The 20,666-nt window shown below is 36.0% G+C and overlaps 1 protein-coding gene across 1 annotated transcript in view; it reads left to right on the top strand.

Annotated features, from left to right (window-relative positions):
- TRPM3 (transient receptor potential cation channel subfamily M member 3) overlaps nt 1-20,666 on the top strand; it is a gene marked incomplete at both ends in the record, with an annotated part of 350,930 nt that overhangs the window by 284,620 nt on the left and 45,644 nt on the right. The window contains 4 exons of the mRNA XM_084305567.1: nt 3,134-3,213; nt 3,944-4,148; nt 13,442-13,655; nt 16,639-16,763. Of these exons, the coding sequence (XP_084161693.1) occupies nt 3,134-3,213; nt 3,944-4,148; nt 13,442-13,655; nt 16,639-16,763 (624 nt within the window). The remainder of the gene's footprint in view (nt 1-3,133; nt 3,214-3,943; nt 4,149-13,441; nt 13,656-16,638; nt 16,764-20,666) is intronic.

The raw sequence follows: 20,666 nt of genomic DNA on the forward strand, positions 1-20,666 counted from the left end.
TGGATACTCTTTAGTGATCTATCACAAAAGGAATGAGACTCATATCATATGGAATTTCTGCACTAAGAGTCGATTTTTGATACCAAATAAGAAAAGTTAGCATCAAAAAGTTTTTCACTCTTTTACAGAAAACAGAAGATGTTATAAACATAGTAGTTATTTCGAAAACAAACAACAAAGAAAAAAAACTGAAATTTTTGTGTTTTTTGGGGGGGACGTGTGGTTTCAAAAAATTATTTTATATATACAATAAAAGGTATTCATAAAGATGCAGGTTCTTGTTCAATGTACCTCTTAAGGCAATATAGGAAACTTTTGTACTCTTGGAACTCAAAGTACATGAAATTTCTAGAATGTATAGTCTATACTGTAAAGTATGTAATTTCAAATGTTAGTATTGCAGTACTTGAATAATAGTTGTAACTCCTTTTCTTTCTCTGCAACACTCCACAAGTGTTGCCCTAACTTTCCCACGTATTTTTGCTTCAAATGTCTGCGATAAGAGGGTCAAGTGAAGTTCATAATGCCCATGCTGAATGACTTGAGAAATCTAGACAGATTTTTAAAAGGCTTTCTTTGACAAATTGAGAAACTACTCAATGGTACACTGGTCTTTTAAGCTGATTTTATTCTATATTATGTAATGTTGTGATGATGATTGTGATTATTAATGCCTGTATATAAGGCTTATAAACATTAAAAAGTTATAATAAGTTAGAAGTTCAAGGTTATCCCCTCTGTGCATATTACACCTTATTTAGCTTTTTTCAGAATCCCAATATAAATTTCCTTAGCGTAAACATGAATAAATAAATAAATAAATAAATAAAATGTCCCACATTCTGTATGTCCTGGTTTCAGTTAGAACAGAATTAATTTTCTTCCTAGTAGCTGGTGGAATGCTGTGTTTTGGCTTAGGATGAGAAGAGTGCTGATAACACCCCGATGTTTTAATTGTTGCAGAGCAGTGCTTATACCAAGCCAAGGACATCTCAGCCTTTTGCTCTGTCCTGCCAACAGGCAGGCTGGGGGTGCAGTAAGAGCTGGGAGGGGACAGACCCAGGACAGGTGACCCAAACTAGCCAAAGGGGTATTCCATACCATCTGACGTCATGCTAAACAATATATAGGGGTGGCTAGCCGGGGGGGGGGTGGGGGCCGGACTGCTCGGGGTTAGGCTGGGCATCGGTCAGCGGGTGGTGAGCAATTGCATTGTGCATCACTTGTTTGTACATATTATTATTACTTTCCTATTATCACCATTGTAACATTATTGTTATTATTGTTATTATTATTTTGTTATTATTATTTTCCTGTCTTATTAAACTGTCTTTATCTCAACTCACGGGCTTCACTTTCCATTTCTCTTCCCCCGTCCCAGAGAGGGAGGGGGGAGGGTGAGCGAACGGCTGCGTGGTATTTAGCTGCCAGCCGGGTTAAACCACGACACTGTATTAGATTAACTTTCTATTTTCTACATAGTAAGGAACAACTTTCAAATACAGATCTATTTAATATTTTTAATAAGCTTGTTTCCCTGACTGTAAGAGTCTTGTCAGGGTGTCTGCAGAACATGAACTCTGGCAGACTTTTACAATTAAAAATACAAGCAAAGCATAAAATAAGCAAAGATAAAATATTGTTATGAAACATCAGTGACCATTAATTCCCAAAAGGAATTATGTTCTGTGAAGAAGGTGAAAGATCAGCTTTTCGATTTGTGAGTAAGGTGTAAGGAATGTAGTTGGAAATTGTTATTTTGGTACTTTATTCTAGTGATGCTGACTCAATAAATTTTCAAAGTTCACAATGATTTCCAAAAGTCCCAGAAATATATGCTTCTGTCTTTAAAAATAAGATGATGTTGATTTAGCTGACAAAAGGTGACATTAGGTAGCAGATAGGGAATTATACAAAGATAATTTCATGTTTTATCTTTCTGTGAATACAAGGTGCTCAGATTTCATTTAAACTACCTAAAGTCCATTTCACATTACTTAACAGTAGCTTTTCGTAGTTCTTATAGTTCCATTTATGCTGTGGAATCAAACATATATATATATTTTTTATCCATTTGTAATACATTTTTAAGGGAAAATTTCAACTCAACTCCTTAGTAAATGGAACAATTTAATTCTGTTTGGGGGAATGTTTTAGATACTTTCCCAGAATTCATATTGCACTGGCTAGATTATTTAAAACATGGATTTAAAACATGGATTCTGAAGTTTTCTCTTTTGTTGTTGTTGTTGTTTTGTGTTTGTTTGTTTGTTTGTTTGTTTGTTTGTTTTGGGGGGAGGGGGGGGTTGTGGTTGTTATACTTTGGCTGGTTTAGTTTGTTTCTTTTGTAAATTTGTTTTTTCCCAAACTACATACAAAATAAAAAAAATAAATCTCCTTTTTGCCCAGTAATATAGACTTTGCCAAGGGAAATTGAGAAATTACATGATTTCCTGAGACTATCTGGGACAAGATCATGACAAATGACATAATTTCATGGAACTCAGTTTCAGAGTTTACATCAACTAGTCATCTAGTTCTTAATGTATCAAAGATTTTTTTTTTCATTATTATTTTCTTGTACAGAAGTATTTTCTAGCTCCATGTTAAACATAATTATCAGTGCCTAAACAAAAAAATTCAGTGGAATCATGGTGTTATGAATCTTCCTTCTATATTTTCTCTAGTTCTTGAGGTTTCATTGTTTGGTTGGTTGTTTTTTGTTTCTGTCTTGTTGTTTAATTTGAACCGATTTAATTGTATGATTATTATTTTTTTTAAGTATTTTTAACAAGTGAGTTTCTCCTCTGCTGTGTAAGAGAACTATGGTAATTTAAAGTTTGAAAGTTTTTCTCCAATGTGCTGTTATGAGAACATAGTTCACAGCATCAAAGTCAACTGACTAGTGAATATGAAAACAAATTTAAGACCTTCTCTTGGATGCTTAGCCCTAACAGTTCCAATGGAAAATGTTTACTCTATACAGCATGGGCACTGCATATCCGTAGAGTCAGTGAAGTTTTCGTTTGCATTTGAAGTTTGCCTTCAGATGTACTGTAAGTTGTATTTAAGAAGAAGCAAACAGAGCTTAAGGTATTTTCCCTCTCTCTCTTTTTTTTTTTTTTTTTTTTAGGCACAGAAATCATGGATAGAAAGAGCTTTTTACAAGAGAGAATGTGTTCATATCATACCCAGCACCAAAGACCCCCATAGGTAATTGCATGTAACTTGTATGAAAATGAAATCAATTACAAGTAAATATCTTATATATGTGCGTTTATATGTACTTATAGAGATCAAAATAATTTGTAAAGCTGTACAGAAGAAGGTGGTTGAATTACATACGGAGAGCTGGATGCCCATGAGTACCATGAGTACATTTCAAAACATATTCCACCAAAAAAGAAGTATTAAAGGTCTCTAGTGTCTAGTATTAAAGGTCTCTCTTTAATTTTCTCATCTTAGTGAAAGTTTTGGATCTTCAAATATTTACCTAAATTAATTAGATGCATGATACACAATACTCTCAAAACCAAAACACAAAAAAAAAAAAAAAAATTGCAGTAAACTACCGATTTAGAATGTCTTGTGGTCAGTTCAATAGCTGATTATTGATCTGATGTTATCTGAGAATGTAGAAAACTATTTTTAATTTCATTTTGTACATATTTAAAGCAAAGCAATGATTTTATTGAAATATAGATAGCCCAAAGAAAACAAAATCATAGAATGAAAAGGTAATATCTATATTATGTTTCTTCCAAAAATAGAGGCTTTGGTTACATGCTCAGCAGAATTGAAAGGTTTTGGCAGTGAGGGAAGAGAGGGAAGGGAATGGGGAAGACTTGTAGGCAATTTATTATAGCTTGTTTTCCTATTAGTTTTGTAAGTTACACAATTTTTGTACATGTTACACAATTTTTCTGCTTGTTTAATGTCATAGGTGTTGCTGTGGGCGTCTAATAGGTCAACATGTTGGACTGACTCCAAGTATCTCCATTATCCAGAATGAGAAAAATGAAAGCAGGCTTACTCGCAATGACATCCAGTCAGAGAAGTGGTCCATCAGCAAGCACACACAGCTCAGCCCGACAGATGCTTTTGGAACTATTGAGTTCCAAGGAGGAGGCCACTCCAATAAAGCCATGGTAACCACGTTTTTCTCTTAGATAAATAACGCTGCTATCTCAAAAAAAAAAAAAAAAAAAAAAAAGACATTCATAAATAAAAGAATTTTTAATATCATTTTTAAGTATTATTTAGCATAAAGCCATGCTATCTGTTTTTATGTATTATGTGCCAATAATGGCAGTGAAGAGAGGGAATTTTAAGAGCTAGAGAGCATGAAAGAGGCAACCTTTATAACCAAAAATATGCCAATCTACCACCATCATGATTTTCTACCAATGACGATCCATCTATCTTTTTCTGAACAACTTTAGAATTCATCTATGGTTTCCCATTGCTGGCGTATGTCTGTTAGGCAGACAAATTTGAAATAGACCAATTTTTATTTTTTTTTTAATATTCCTTTAGATATATGTTGGAGGATAGACCAGTTAGACTTACTTGTTTATGTTTTACTGAAATAAGAAGCACACTAAGTGTTTAAGTTAAGAACTGGGAAATCCCTGTTCTGCCGTGGATTTCCTTGAGCAAGTCATTTAGTCATAATGCAGTGTTATGGAGAGATACCAAAGTATACTAATCTGAATATATTTCTCCACTAACTCAGATATTTCCAGTGTCCACGTTAACCTGTGGGTTTCTACATAGCATTGTAGGAAAGGAAGAATCTCTCTGGCTATATCTAAACTGCAAAACCTGGCAGTAGGAAAATGAAAGATGAGTATATACCTAGTATACTGTGGCCAAGAGATTGCTGTGCGCAGCTGTGAGTGAGGGCAAACACAGAACCCCCAGATGTTCTGCAGAATAACCTGCCCAGCAGCCCAGGGCAATCTTCTTTGCCTAAGTACTTCCATGCAAGATTCTCAGAGTTATTGCAGCACTAGATGGATTAGTGATGATGAAGAGCTCAATACTGCTCTACCAAGAGCCAGATAGTTTCCTCAGATGCATTTTTTGGGGGGGTGGAGATGGAAATATTACTTGAGTGGATGGTACTGTTCACCCTGGTAGATGTATTCTGATGGTAGAAACTAGAAAACACCATTGCCCCCAGAAAGAGTGTCATTCAAAATAGGTCATCTCTCTCCAAACATCACAGATGCCTTATGTTCAGTTAATAACCAATCACCTAAAAATCTGCAAGGCCATTGCTAGTGAGAGAATCTGATTCAGTAAATAAAGTTTGTTTAGTGTGAATAAATTGACACCTCCCTCAGAATCCAAGTGAAGTAAACCATGCTGTTGATAACTTCCCAAGGAGTGGGAACAAAACAGAATAATTTTCACAAAAATTAAGACTCAGAGATGTAGTAACCATCATGTAATTAGCTATATATGGTTACTTTGATTTAAATCTGCCTTTATGATATACAATAATTACTAGAGCTGTTTGAGTGACGTCCTTGGAGAGTTCTTTAAAACAATAAACTGTCTTGCCTAGGCAAAAGTCATCTTGGAGAGTTCTGAACTGTTTAAGAGTTTAAAGAAGCAGATGATATTAATTGTGCTACAGGATTTCTGGCCTCCTTTGGGATTCTGGTGTCTTGGGAACAATGCCATAAGAGAGTAGATTTTCCAGAGTGTATGCCATGTGTTGAAAGTAGTATAGTAAAAGTGAAACTGTAGAGACAAAAGTCAAAGTCGACATGAATAGAAAAATCTTGTCACAGAGCACAGTCAGGACTTGAAACAAACAAAACTAAGCCCTGAATAATTTAAAAAGTAGAAGACAAAAAAAGGTTAAGAATCTCAGATATCTAAATAAGTGACAAGTCAAGGACAAATATAGAAGAAACATTTATTTCTAGAAAAACTCTGGATTTATTTTGACAATACTAGAAACAGAAAGATAGCTGCATCTGTCATCTAGTCATAGTCATTAAATCTCACCTGAAACATGGAAACAAAAAATTCTTAATGAATTAGATATGTCTATAAAACCTTCAATCATCTTCAAATTCAATCATCTTGCTAGTGAGAAAAGTGTTTCAAAATAAGCTACTCACTAAAAATCTCTGAAAGGGTGTTCCACTTGGTTACCATCAGTGAGAAAAACACCTTCCATATGATCAAGGCCCAAATAAGGAGGTTTTCAAAACCTTAATGACACATTTTTTAACAAAAATATAAAGAAATTTGCTATAATGTTATGTGTTTGTCACTGAAAAGAGTATGAAGGTTTCTTAATGGTCTTATTTCCAATACCAAACGGTCAAGGAGGTTAGGGGACTAACTAGTCGTTGCAGTTTTATTAAAAGAAAATTAAACTCTTGTCTCTGAATTTACTAGATACAAGGTCTTTCCCATAATAAACAACTAACCTTACCAAATCTAAATTTTTCTGTGAAAACTTAGCCTTTACTCACTGAAAACAATGAACCATTTTTTTCCAGGAGACAAGGGGAATAAAGAACAGTTATAGTATATTGAAATATAAGGCTTGGAAAAAGGAATAAGTGCATAAAAACTCTGGACAACAGTCTTATTTAATTAATACCTGGATACCACCTAATCAAAACTAAAAGAAGTGAAACTGGAACATAAAAATGGACTGCAGGGGGCAATACTATAGATAAATGTTTGTTCTTTTCTCAAAATAAAGTACATATTTATTTTCTAAATACGAGATATCAAATACAACTATAGCATACCACCTGACTTTTTCCTGACACTTGTGGTAAATTAATGTTATTCCTATTGCCTAAAAGAATAATTTTATAAATGTGTAAAATTTGGCAAGATAACAAAGATAAAGCAAAGACTAGGGGGAAGAATTTGGTATAAAATTTATCACCAATATTTTACCCTGTTTCCTGAAATGGATGCCTATACTTGAAATTTTTTAAGCATGGTAAACACAGGAACATTATCTTGTTATATGTGAACAGCAAATTTGGTATTTTTTTTTTCTGAATCAAGGCTACAAGGAATGAGAATCATACAATATCCCGAGTTGGAAGGGACCCATAAGGATCTTAGAGTCTAGCTCCTGACTCCACACAGGTCTACCCAAAAATTCAGACCATATAACTAAGAGCACAGTCCCAATGCTTCTTAAACTCTGACAGGCTTGATGCCATGACTACATCCCTGGGGAGCCTGTTCCAGTGCATGACAACTCTCTTGGTGAAGAATCTTCCTGATACCCATCCTGAACCTCCCCTGTCACAGCCTGACACAGTCCTATCGCTGGTCATTAACGAGAATAGATCAGTGCCTGCCCCTTTCTGACTCTGTCAGATTACCCTGATCCTGAGAGCAATTACTAAGCTAGTGTGACTGATTCCCTCCACTCCTCTTCATTAGGAAGCTGTAGACCACAACAACATATTCCCTCAGCCTCCTCTTTTCCAGGCTGTACAGGCTGAGTGATCTCCTCATTCCCCTCTAGGCCCTTCACCATCTTCATAGTCCTCCTCTGGACACTCTCCAACAGTTTCACATCCTTTTTGTATTGTGGTGCCCAGAACTGTACACAGTAGTTGAGGTGAGGCCACACTAACACAGAGTAGAGCAGGACAATCACTTCTTCAGCCAATGTCGTGCTTGATGCACTCCATGCTACAGTTGGCCCTCCTGGCTGCCAGGGCACACTACAGGCTCATATTCAGCCTGCTATCAAGCAAAACTCTCTCTCTGCAGGGCTACTCAAAATAATATGGAATATTTCATGAATTTACATGTCAAGAGATGATATTTATTAACAGAAACAACTTAAACCTCAGATTTACAATGGGGAAACTAGTACCTGTAAATTCACAAAACGGATTAGTATGTATAAGACTGACAGATAATGATTTTGTCCACTGAAAGTAACAGAATTGGATTTTATTAATACATATATTAATTTGATGGTAAATATACATATACTTTGCATTACTTGCAAGTTATAAATGCAGTGATATATTACATCTGTTGCCACCATAATATTAAAAATGGTATCTTTAGTTGGGGGGGGGGGGGGGGAGGATGGGGGGAGAGAGAAAGAAAGAAATTTAAAAGTTAACATGGATTGGAACAAAACAGTCAAGTAAAGAACATTTAGGTATATGTAATGTTGGTAGAATTCTATGTACCATTAATTTGAATTCTGCAGTCAAATAGAATAAAATTTCTCAAGTGGGATGAATTTTGCCGATAAATTGAGTTGTTAATTTTTCTTCAATGAGACTGGTCTATGGTCTAAGGTACTTACATCAATAATTTGAACAGATTGTACAATAGATTATGCAAAAACATATAACAGAGAAGATGAGTAAAGAAGAAGAATAAATGGTGTCAGTTGCTAAAGAGGCCTTTCTTTCAGTCTTTGTGAAACCACAGTTGGTCCTGCAATAATTTTGTGGGTTTTTTTTAGATCTCTAATAATTTCATATTTTCTTTCCAAGTGGCTCATCCCATTATGTCATCTCCTGTGTAAGAAACACATTTAACAATTTTGCTTCTCATGTTTACATTGTTGTTTTTTTTTTGTTTTTGTTTTTTGTTTGTTTCTTTGTTTTTGTTTTTTGCTTTTGTTTTTGTTTTTATGATGGATTGTCAATTTTGGCATCTGAAAGAAGTTCTCTTCATTTACAGCTGAGAACAGAGAAAGATGTGGAGATACAGAATCTTTTTCAATCATTTTTGCAATCAGTGAATTAAAAAATAATAAAAAAAAAAGGATTAATAAAACTTAATCTACTTATATCATTATATCATTTTGTGTTTAGCATTGAAGAAATGATATGCATGAATTCATCTAACTATATACTGGTGATATATTACCTTGAATCTGAGAGCAATTACTAAACTAATGTGACTGATTTCATTCTAATTAAAAGCAATAATCTGAATGATTTCAAAACCAAAAAATTAGTGCACTAGTTAAGGCAATCTTGCTGTGATGTGTTTTGCACCAAATTTATGACCAAACTAAACCAATTTTTAAAATTTTAACATCTGCTTCTACATAACAGATGGTGGAAGGAAAAAAAAAAAAGACATAATATTGTTTCATTAACTGGTATGTTTATATTCCATCTCAATCTCTTTTTAAGGACCACTTTTCACTGAACTGAAAAATATTTTGATCATGGTTTCTCAAGGTTAGCCAAAAAATGTCTTTTTTAGGAACTTTAATGAATTAAACACTTTCATTCTATTTTTAATAACTTCCTCCTAATCAAATACATTTTAACAGTACATTTAATGTGCACAATAAGAAGCTAGCAAACCTTTGCAGATGTAGGAGAAATAAAATTTATTACAGTATTTTTGGCTTAATGTTTCTTATATGACATGGAATCATAAAAACACATCAATAGACTGTCCAAAGTACATATTTTGTTTCTTACATAGACTTCCTAATATCTGGATTTTTTATATATTATCATTACTAATGATATTGAAGTCAAGCACACAAATGTATATTTTTGCTTTTAAAATTTATTAATTTCTGTCAAAACTGTGTTAAAAACTTTTTTAAATCTGTCTGTTTTTAGAGAGAAAATGTAGAGATAATACTTTAACTCACATAAATCATGAAAATGGCAGCAAGCATTGTTTTTGTTATGGTAAATTAATATTCAAAGGATTTTTACAGTGTTCAAAAGATGGTGTCCTACATGAAGAAAAAGGGAAAGTAACACAGAAAGACATCTAGTTAAAGAACCTGTAAGTCAATGATAACCTTTCCACCAGCCACTTAAGCAGGACTTAGATGGAGCCTTCAGCTGTTGAGAGTATTAACTTTTAAGGAACCAGTCTGGTTTCAGTCTAAGTTACAATTTTACTCTTGAGTATAGTGGGAATTAGATCAAGCCTGTTTTATATGAAAAAGTGTGAAAACATCCACACTTTGAGGAATGAATCTTTAGCTTGAAGGACTATCTGCAGCTCTGACTTTTTTTTTTTTTTTTTTTTTGAGGTAGGTGAAATATTCAACCACTCTTTGCTTGCATCAAAGAGAACTGAAGGAACGATGTTAAAATGCCTTCCAGATCACAAAATATCATCCAAAGAGATTTTATTTATATACAACAAAATGGACCTCTATTCTGAATCTTTCTCATTTATACATTTATGCTGTCATCTGCTGTCATACACCATATATTTCATAAGATAGCTGTGCTTGACCAACAGAGAACTATTTTTACCACTCAGTAACTTTGATTTCTACCATAGAGCATGGGAGTTCAACTTGGAAACATCCAGCTGTTTGACTGGTTATGAACACAGTTATGTTTTAGGAAACCATTTGATAAAAAAATGAAACAAGTATTAGTATCAAATGGCACCCTTGCTGATAGCCTCTGTACTAGTTAAGGGATCAAGTGGGCATGATAAATTTGATGATCTTATGGTCTTATGCTGAATCAGTCAAATTTTCCATCATGTTTTCTGGTTCAAAACTGTACTTTTCTTTCCTATCTTGCTGGCTGCAACTGAATTATTGCATCCTATCTCTACACCATTCCCACAAAGGAGGGATTAAATTATTTGCCATTAGAAGTGGTCATTTCTACATCTGACAGATGGTTATATCAGGCTTAGCTTATGCTTACATTTAAGTTTTAAATCTGCCTCCAGAGGCTATAGCAAAAGAATTAAGGAATGGCAGAAATACTTATTAAGTTTCTAAACACAAACTGCAAAATTTGAATATTCTGCTACATGACCGAATTTTTAATTTGGACAAAAACCACTTTTAAAGTGTTCATTAATAATTTAATCAATGCTTTGAAAATGACTGCAGAAATGAATAAATAAACAAACAAACAAATAAATAAATGGTTTTTTCTTACTTGTTAACATGTTATGTAAATAGTAAAAGATCAATCCAAAGCATACCACAATTACAATGCCCTCTGTAAAAGCTAAAACTAAGGTCGCTGCACAGATGTAAAATCATCATTTTAGGTGCCATTACTCTTCTCAAAAGATTCTAAAACAGTGAAGTTCATCAATGATGATGTAAATTTAAATTTACATGAAAAAACATTCTGATTCACTTTTGCTTAGATTTTCTCATAAATAAATAAATTATTATCTCCAATATTGAGTTTCACCTGAATTATAAAGAACAAGCAGCCATTTGTAATATAATATATCTAAATTTCAAATAAATACAGGAAAATGTTCCTAACATATGATTTAAGGTTTATGTTTATTGAAACTCGGAGGTTTCAATATGGAAATGAATGGAAAGAATGAAAGAGATTTTTACCAATTAATACATAGACTTAAGAAGGTAGAGACAGCGGAGTCACATATTCTGGAGGATAAAAAGATACTAAAGATTACACAATACATATCTGAAGCTATTTGTGCCTTCATTTAGTGCAAGCCAGAATGATGTTGTGTCCCCTGCTTTAGAGAAATTTGTATGGCCATTACTGATATGAATTCACTTTTTCTAATCTGCTTAAAACTCACAGTCTATCTCTGCTACAAACAATGTAAGGTGGCAAGGATACTAAAACATAACCTCCATACTTAGACCAGTACAGCATTTGTATAGCTCCCTGAAGGATGATGTCTCTATATTAATGAAGTGTAATGAGCAGTAGCATTTTGTAGCCTCAGTTCTCCCTAGGTCCAGAGCAAAGGGAATAAGAATTATTCTCATAACATTGGTCTGTTAAAAATTCAACAGCCCTTGAATCTTAATCAAAATTATTAACTTCACCATCTGGTCAGTGGGATCGGGTACCATGAAAGGTTTTTCTTAACTCTCATGCAAGTAATTGAATGTGTAGCTGTTGACAATATAGTTTACATATAGAAACTCAAAGGTACCATACACTCTTGCCAAATATAAGTATTGTATGCTCTTCATCCATTAGCTGTTAAGAATTTGCATGGCAGCTGAAGGGAACGTTACTGATGTATTGGAGCAAAGGAAGATTCACAAGTTCTTGCTCATCTCTATTTGTCTATGTTCCTCTTGCTTTCCTCTGATGGTTTGCCAGAATGGTCTTCTACTTCCAGAAATGCTGAGAATGGTTGTCCTATTTTTGACAATTCATTCCTGCAAAGAAACCTAACTATTAGCAACTTTTTCTGGAAAAAATCAATGCCTTATTTCTTAGTCAACTATAAAGGAGTCCACCTAACAGTCATATTGTTTACAAAAGCAGAACAATCTTACGGTGATAAATACTGATTAGATATGTTAAAAAGGGAAAAAAATGATTACATGATGTATGTGGATATTATATTGCCTGGCATGTTGCAATGAATAAGGTAGAACTGGACATTCTTCTAGCTGAAAGCAAAGGTACCAGTGTTATATAACTGAAGGTTATGCTGACAACTTGAAATAACACTATATGCATTGGTTCAGTCATAAATTTGGTAGATAGGTAGCTTTCAATAACCCATTTTATATGATTACGGTGGTCCTTACATATTTGACAAGTTATAGAGAAGATTTTTATCCTCTTTTTGACCCTTTTATATTGTGCAGCTAGAATTCAAAACAGGCATCTGCCCTGGTACTGTTACTGTGAAACTATTCAAATACCATCAATAGAAAGACTGAGGAGAAGAGCCCCATATAGAAGGGCTTATCAGGAAGAGACAGGCATGTGTGTGATATAGTGGGGCTATAGAAAATTTGAAGGCAGTTCCTATGTAAGACAATTCATACAGGTTCAACACATTCTCCCTTTGGACAAAATGCTGCAGACATAGCACAGAAGAGCTGAGAACCTGAAATGTATAAATGTATTTCAAAGTCATATTAGGTGCCTGCACTTTGTTATGCAAATTAATGAATCTGTACAAATTAGTCTGTAAGTCTCATTCATTCATTCATTCATTCATTCATTTGAAAAGTACCTCTTTAGTGGTCTTGCTCAGTTTAAACACATGTATGTTTGAAGAACCAAACATGTTTCTGTTCTTGGCTACCTTTGGAGTGCTTGGTTTTGTTAATTTTAATATAAGACACAAGCAAATGCACAATTGTGACTCTGATTACCTGGGTTGTTTTTGGTGGACCATTTAAACTTTTACTCAAGCTTCTGCATCCTTAAATTAAAGACAACTACCTATCAAACATCGCTGTGAATATTTAATTTCTTAATTAATTTCTTAATTTTGTATTTGCATGGGAAAATCATCCAGTCTCTGAACTGCAAGTGTTCCATTAAGCATAGTTGCCTAGTTTTCTACATTTTTAGAAATCACCAACTTACCAATTAATTAATGTTTTTTTTATGAAGGTTGCCTTTTTTCTTTAATCTATTGGGCATAGGTGATATGCATTACACACCTCTGAGTATAAACAATCCTTTTCTCTTTACTGTTGCCGCTATTTCTGCAGTATGTACGTGTGTCTTTTGACACAAAGCCTGACCTTCTTCTGCACCTGATGACCAAAGAGTGGCAGCTTGAGCTCCCTAAACTTCTCATCTCTGTGCATGGGGGCCTTCAGAATTTTGAACTTCAGCCAAAGCTCAAGCAAGTCTTTGGGAAAGGCCTCATTAAGGCTGCTATGACAACTGGAGCATGGATATTCACAGGAGGCGTAAACACAGGTAACAGCAATATTGAAATGAAAGCACAGTGTCATCTAGGAGATTTCATCAGTTTGACCAAAAAAAAAAAAATAGGTCTGATCAGATCAGGATAATATTGCATGTTTTATTTTATAGCTAGCTATACTATGTGTAAACAAGAAAATGGCAAGTTCATACCAGTCTGGCAGCTACCAGGGAATAAAAGGTTCACTAAAGCATGAAAAGTACACTGGGAAACTGAAAATAAGGCCTCCCGTGAGGCAATTATACTGGTACATTGCCAGTGAAGACTTTATGAAATAAACAATCAGCTACCGGGAAAGGCTACTAAACAGAAACCCAAGAAGCCAAACACTTATTGCATAAAATGGAAAACAATTTCATCCAGAAAAAAAAAAAAAAAAAAAAAAAAAAAAAAACCTCTTATTTTCTCTTATAAGACCATCTGAAGTGTGAAAGGAAAAAAGTTCTGTTTTATGGATGTGATAGAAAACATTATGGTGAATAAGTATCACTTTTTCCTTTCTGGCAGACAGCTTGACCCACTTTTTCCTATTACCCCTGGAGCAAGAGAGATAATATTGCCATTTGTATTCAAAGTTAAGAACATCTGTAACATACCATATGGGCCTTCTATGAACTCAATACAGCAGCTGCCCTGCTCTGCTGGGAGACAGCATGTAGGTTTTGGGAATAAACTATAAAACATAATTCCCTAGATGAAAAAAATCTTGGAATAAGCTTCCCAATTACCCTCCCTGAAGGGGGCAGAAAGGAGGAAAGAGTCAAGGGAAAATCAAAGAGTTCTGCTAAAAATAAATGTAAAAAGTTTTGAGACAGGACACACTTGTCAATTCTTGTCATTCTCATTTATGGCAGTAACAACACTATAATTTATTGCTTTAGTAATTTCACAAAGTATATCCTCTTACTCTCTGTGGAAAATATTGTAATCACTCTTAATTTATCATGCATTGATTTTAGTGTGCTGTGGATCAACTCATATGTATTTAAATACGAAGGAGTGTTGGGCTTTTTAGTTTCCGAAACATATCAAATTTTAAACAATATTCACAAAAGCAATATAAATAGCAAAGAGGAATAATTTATTGACTGTTAGATAGATAAACAGATACACACATGTGTCATAAGGAAAAAAATCAGGTTAAATATTGACCTCTCTTTTATGGTGATAATAAGTTGACTTGTTGGCAGGTACTGTTGTAATGATAAAGGTAAAGGCAGATTTTAAAAAGAAATGTTAAAACATATTAGAAAACTGTAGATGTTGTACATTCACTGCAGTGTGCACACCAGCTCTGGAAATAAGACTGCAGAAATTTTGTAAATGACAACAAAATATATAATATTTGCGTTTGGGAAATGGATGACTGCATCATACCATTTTTCAAAACATCATAGTTGTGAATGCCAAAACAAAATGAACAAAACAGAAAAAATGAATATAATTACTGTTGAAAATGATATCTTTTTTTCCTGTAATCAAAAGTGACCTAGTCAAACCAATTGAATTCATGTTGCTGTGTGTTATAAATAGACGTAACTTCAGAAGCCGTTGTGCGTTATCACCTACCTTTCGTTGCTCCTTTTAAATTGTGTAACAAAACATCTCATTGACTCAAAGCTAGGTTTTCAAATTGTTTAGGTGAAAATTCAGTGTTTAATGTGAACTTGTGAGAACTTAGAATTTCTGTATCTAGTCAGTTCAGCTCATGATGAATTTTTACATCGTATTTCTCTTAACAAAATGTATAATTGAAAAATCCTGAGATACTGCTGTTGCATTGTGATGCAGTGATGTGACAAGAATGGTACATACTTAATTATAAGCATAACTGTTAAATAAACAAGTGTTGTGTTTTGTTTTGTTTTGTTTTGTTTTTTCCCGAATATTCATGCTATACTGAAATTGGATTATCCTACTTAGCAGGATTTTTACTTTTTTTTTCAGGGGGAGGGGGTGGTAATCTAGCCAAATATTCTGCTCCAAATCATGTGGATTGTTGGGTTATAATTTTAAAAATAATACCTGGGAATAGGTTGTTTATTTTTCCTTTCATGCTACAGGAAGGAAATTTGACACAAGAACTTTGTTTCTTTCTTACATGGCTCATTTAAAACGATGGTAATATATGGCTAAAATTGTACCTGTTGTATAACTCTTATAATGCCTATCCAGTCATTTTGAAATTCCTAGAATCAGAACAAGAGGCAAACAGAGAAACCAAATAACAGAAAATGTCCACAGCAAATCCACAGGTCTGCCTCAATACAGCTACATAAATAATATTATTTATAAAATATTATTGATGTCCAGGTCAAAAATTATTTACTGTAAAGGAAAGAGGAATGACACATATCCTCTGCACCTCTGAAATGCTAACAAAACTGGTCTAAAGCATATAAGCAGTAGTACCAGAAAGCACAGGGAAGAGAGCTGGGAAGCATTCGTTCTCTCTATACTAATTTCTATTTTCATGCTGATCCTTAGGTGACAGTTTGTTGGAAAGAATGACTGAATAGTTCAACATAGAGTAGTGAAATTATTTTTTTCAGACATTCAGATACAAAGAAACTTTACATATTTTTCTCATTCCTGTACTTGTTCCTATGCTTGGGAAGGATACATATACCATATATCTGTTTGTGTGGATGTGTGAACACAAGCACAGATAAACATGTTACAGTAAGCTATCAATATTTATTTGATTATTATTATTATGGCCTGTGCTTTTTTTTTTTTCCCTGCTACTTCATTTAATAATTTTGTAGATCACAAAAGTATTCATATCTTTACTTAATTGCAAGTGTTAAGTTGCAAGTAGCTTGCATTAATTGTATAGGAGTTCCCTAAAAAGGGATTCTATACTGCATCCACACGTTCCCAAAAAAAAAAAAAAAAAAAAAAAAAAAAAAAAAAAAGTAATTTTAAATGTCTATTTTATGCTTTTTTTTCTTTTTTTTTTCTTTTTTTCTCCAGGGGTCATTCGCCATGTTGGAGATGCACTAAAAGATCATGCCTCAAAATCTAGAGGGAAGATATGCACCATTGGTATAGCTCCCTGGGGGATTGTTGAAAATCAGGAGGACCTGATTGGCAAAGATGTAAGCCCTATGTGGACATAGGTTACCTCCAATGTATATAAATATTCCAGTTATTTTGTTTTTCTCTCCATCCTGCATTTAACAATTCCTTACAGAATTATTGTCTGTAGCAAAAAAAAATAATGCATACATAGAGTTGCCATTACAGTTGATAACAGTTTTGATATAGCAACAAGAACAGCAGCAAGTCAAGAAACAGGAATTTGCATTATCTTCTAGAATATATATATATATCTTCTAATATATATATATATATATATATAAAGTAATTTCATTAAATGTTATTCTAACAAATATACTAATGCATCATCCTTACATCAATATGAACTCTGAAGATTGCCGAAGCAAAATCTGATTGGAAACCTTGAATTCAGATGCACTTTGCAACACTATGATGGATCGATTAAGTTCATAACTATAGACAGTTCTCTGTACAACATATTCCATCCTATTCTTTTTTATTACTGCAACTGGGAAAAGACTTGTAAATATCGGCCATGAGATCAGACCTCACAGAGTAATTATGCCAGTCACCTTCCATTGGTTCTTCCGAAACAATACCAAGGATTTGGGTATTTTGATCTTGGGCAGCCCTTTGAGAAGCCAGGTATGTGGGCTGCTTACCGACTTCAACTCAGCAAGTGGGGCACAAGTGTGTTGGGCAGCAAGCTCTCTGGGCTAATTACCAGGGCTTTAAACTAGGTTTGATGAGGGAGCTAAAAGTGACAGAGAAGGGCTGGGTGAAGTTGTCACTGTTGTCACTGTTGAAGATAGTAGGGAAAAACCTCTGGGTTGTCCCATAGGATTGTCCGAGGGCTCCTCAGAGAAGGTAATGATCCCAATACCCTGTCCAGATTTTTTCTCTTCTTGCATTCCTCCAGGGGTAACTGTGCCTGCTGCTTCCCTAAAGTGCCTCCTCAATGTGTGGAGCATGGGAAATAAACAGGATGAGCTTGATATCTGTATTCGGTCACAGGGCCATGATCTCATTGCAATCACAGAGATGTGGTGGGAGAGCTCGCACAGCTAGAACATTGTCATGGAGGGCTATGTCCTTTTTAGGAAAGACAGGCTGGGGAAGTGAGCGGGTGGGGTTGTCCTTTATGTGAGGGAGCAATTAGAATGTACCCAGCTCCACCTGGGGGACGGTGATGGTCAAGTGGAGAGCTTGTGGGTGAGAATTAAGGGGTGGGCTGGTATGGGGGACACTGTTGTGGGGGTCTACTACAGGTCACTAGATCAGGAGGAGGAGGTCAATGAGGCCTCCTACAAGCAGCTGCTAGTAACCTCATGATCACAGGTGCTGGTTCTCATGGGGGACTTCAATTTTCCAGACATCTGTTGGGTAAGCAACTCGGCCAGGCATGTGCAGTCCAAATGGTTCCTACAATGTGTTGAAGACAATTTTTTGATGCAGGTTGTGGAGGAGCCAATGAGGCAGGGGGTGCTCCTGGACCTTGTCCTTACCAACAAGGGTGGGCTTGTTAGGGATTGTGAAGGTTGGGGGCAGCTTGGGATGCAGTGACCATGAAATGGTGGAGTTCAAGATGGAACTTGGTGGAAGAAGAAAGGCTAAAAGCAGAATTGCAACCCCGGACTTTCAAAGAACCAACTTCGACCTCTTCCAGGACCTGCTTGGGAGTATCTCATGGGATAGGATGCTAGAAGGTAAGGGTGTGTGTGAGAGCTGGGCTACTTCTTCCAAGCTCAGGATCGGTGCATCCCTAAGAGTAGGAAATCAGGGAAGGGGGGCAGAAAACCTGCATGGATGAGCGAGGAGCTCATTGATAAGATCGAAAGGAAGAGGAAGGTTTATGAAATGTGGAGAAAGGGCCTGTCCTCTTGGGAGGAGTATAGAAGTGTTGTCAGGGCCTGCAGGGATGTGACAAGGAAGGCTAAAGCCCACCTAGGGATGAGGCTTGCAAAAGAGATAAAAGAAAATAAGAAGGGTTTTTGTTGTTGTTGTTGTTGTTGTTGTTGTTTTTAAGTATGTTAACAGTAAAAGAAAGATTAGGGATAACGTGGGTCCCTTGCTGAATGAAGGGGGTGTCCTGGTAATGGGAGACACTGAGAAGGCGAAGATACTGAATGCTTTCTTTGCTTCAGTCTTTGCTTCAAGGACTACCTCTCCCCCGGGACTCCTCAATCCTGGAGGGAGGAGAAAGAGTCTGGGAAGTAGAGATCTCCCCCCTAGTTGACACGGGAGTGGTTCGGGAGCGTCTGAGTGGGCTCAACGCACAAAAATCCATGGGTCCCGATGGGATGCATCCACGTGTGCTAAGGGAGTTGGCAGAGGTGATCACCAAACCACTCTCTATCATCTTTGAAAGGTCCTGGATAACAGGAGAGGTGCCTGAAGATTGGACAATAGCCAATGTCACTAGAGTCTTCAAGAAGGGCAAGAAGGAGAATCCGGGAAACTACAGGCCAGTCAGTCTCACCTCCGTCCCTGGAAAGGTATTGGAACAGCTTGTTCTGGATACCATCTCCAAGCAATTGGAAGAGAAGAAGATTATGAGGAGTAGTCAGTATGGATTCAGCAAGAGGAAGTCATGCTTGACCAACCTCTTTGTCTTCTATGATGGCATCACCAACTGGGTAGATGAGGGGAGAGCAGTGGATGTCATCTACCTTGACTTTAGCAAGGCTTTTGATACTGTCTCTCATGACATCCTGCTAGCAAAGCTGAGAAAGTGTGGGATAGAGGAGTGGACAGTAAGGTGGGTTGAGAACTGGCTGACTAGCTGAGCTCCGAGGGTGGTGATCGGTGGTGAAGAGTCTGGCTGGAGACCTGTGACTAGCATTGTTCCCCAGGGGTTGGTGCTGGGTCCGGTCTTGTTCAACATCTTCATCAATGACCTTGATGAGGGAATAGTGTCTGCCCTCAGCAAGTACACTGATGACACAAAGCTGGGAGGAGTGACTGACACGCCAGAAGGCTGTGCTGCCATTCAGCGAGACCTGGCCCGGCTGGAGAGATGGGCAGGAAGAAACCAAATTAGGTTTAGTAAGAGCAAGTGTAGAGTCCTGCACCTGGGAAGGAACAACCGCACGCATCAGTACAGGCTGGGGGATGACCTGCTGGAGAGGAGCTGTAGAGAAGGACCTGGGGGTCCTGGTGGATGACAGGTTGACCATGAGCCAGCAGTGTGCCCTCGTGGCCAAGAGGGCCAAGGGGATCCTGGTGTGCGTTAAAAGGATTGTGGTCAGCATGTCAAGGGAGGTGATCTGCCCTGGTCAGGCCTCACCTGGAGTATTTTGTCCAATTCTGGGCTCCCTGGTACAAAAAAGACAGGGATCTCCTAAAAAGAGTCCAGTGGAGGACAACAAAGATGCTACAGGGCCTGAAACATCTTCCTTATGAGGAAAGACTGAGAAAGCTGGGTCTGTTCAGCCTGGAGATATTCAAGGCCCGTCTAGATGCCTACCTGAGCAGCCTGCTCTAAGGAACCTGCTTTGGCAGGGGGGTTGGACCCGATGGTCTTTCAAGGTCCTTTCCAACCTCTTCGATTCTGTGATTCTAGAATAGGCACAGCTGGTATTTCTTACACTCCTTCACATCATCCTTCTCTTTTAAATCTATACTGTCACTCAGAAACTTTAACCCCCTTGATTTGAAATGGATTATTTTATTTTATTTTATTTTATTTTATTTTATTTTATTTTATTTTATTTTATTTTATTTTATTTTATTTTATTTTATTTTTTATTTTATATTACACTGGCTAGTTGGAGATTTTCGGAGTTTCTTTCTGCCTCACCTCTGTTTCACTCTAAAACATTCTACGTGGAAATAAGTATGAGTGAAGAAGTAATACAGTGTATGTGCACATTTTTCATAATGATCATTTTGTTTTCTAAATCAATATAACTCATTCTTCTTGGTATATTTGTCCATTAACA

This window comes from Netta rufina (genome assembly GCF_964035555.1).
Source record: "Netta rufina genome assembly, chromosome: Z".
NCBI lineage: Eukaryota > Metazoa > Chordata > Aves > Anseriformes > Anatidae > Netta > Netta rufina.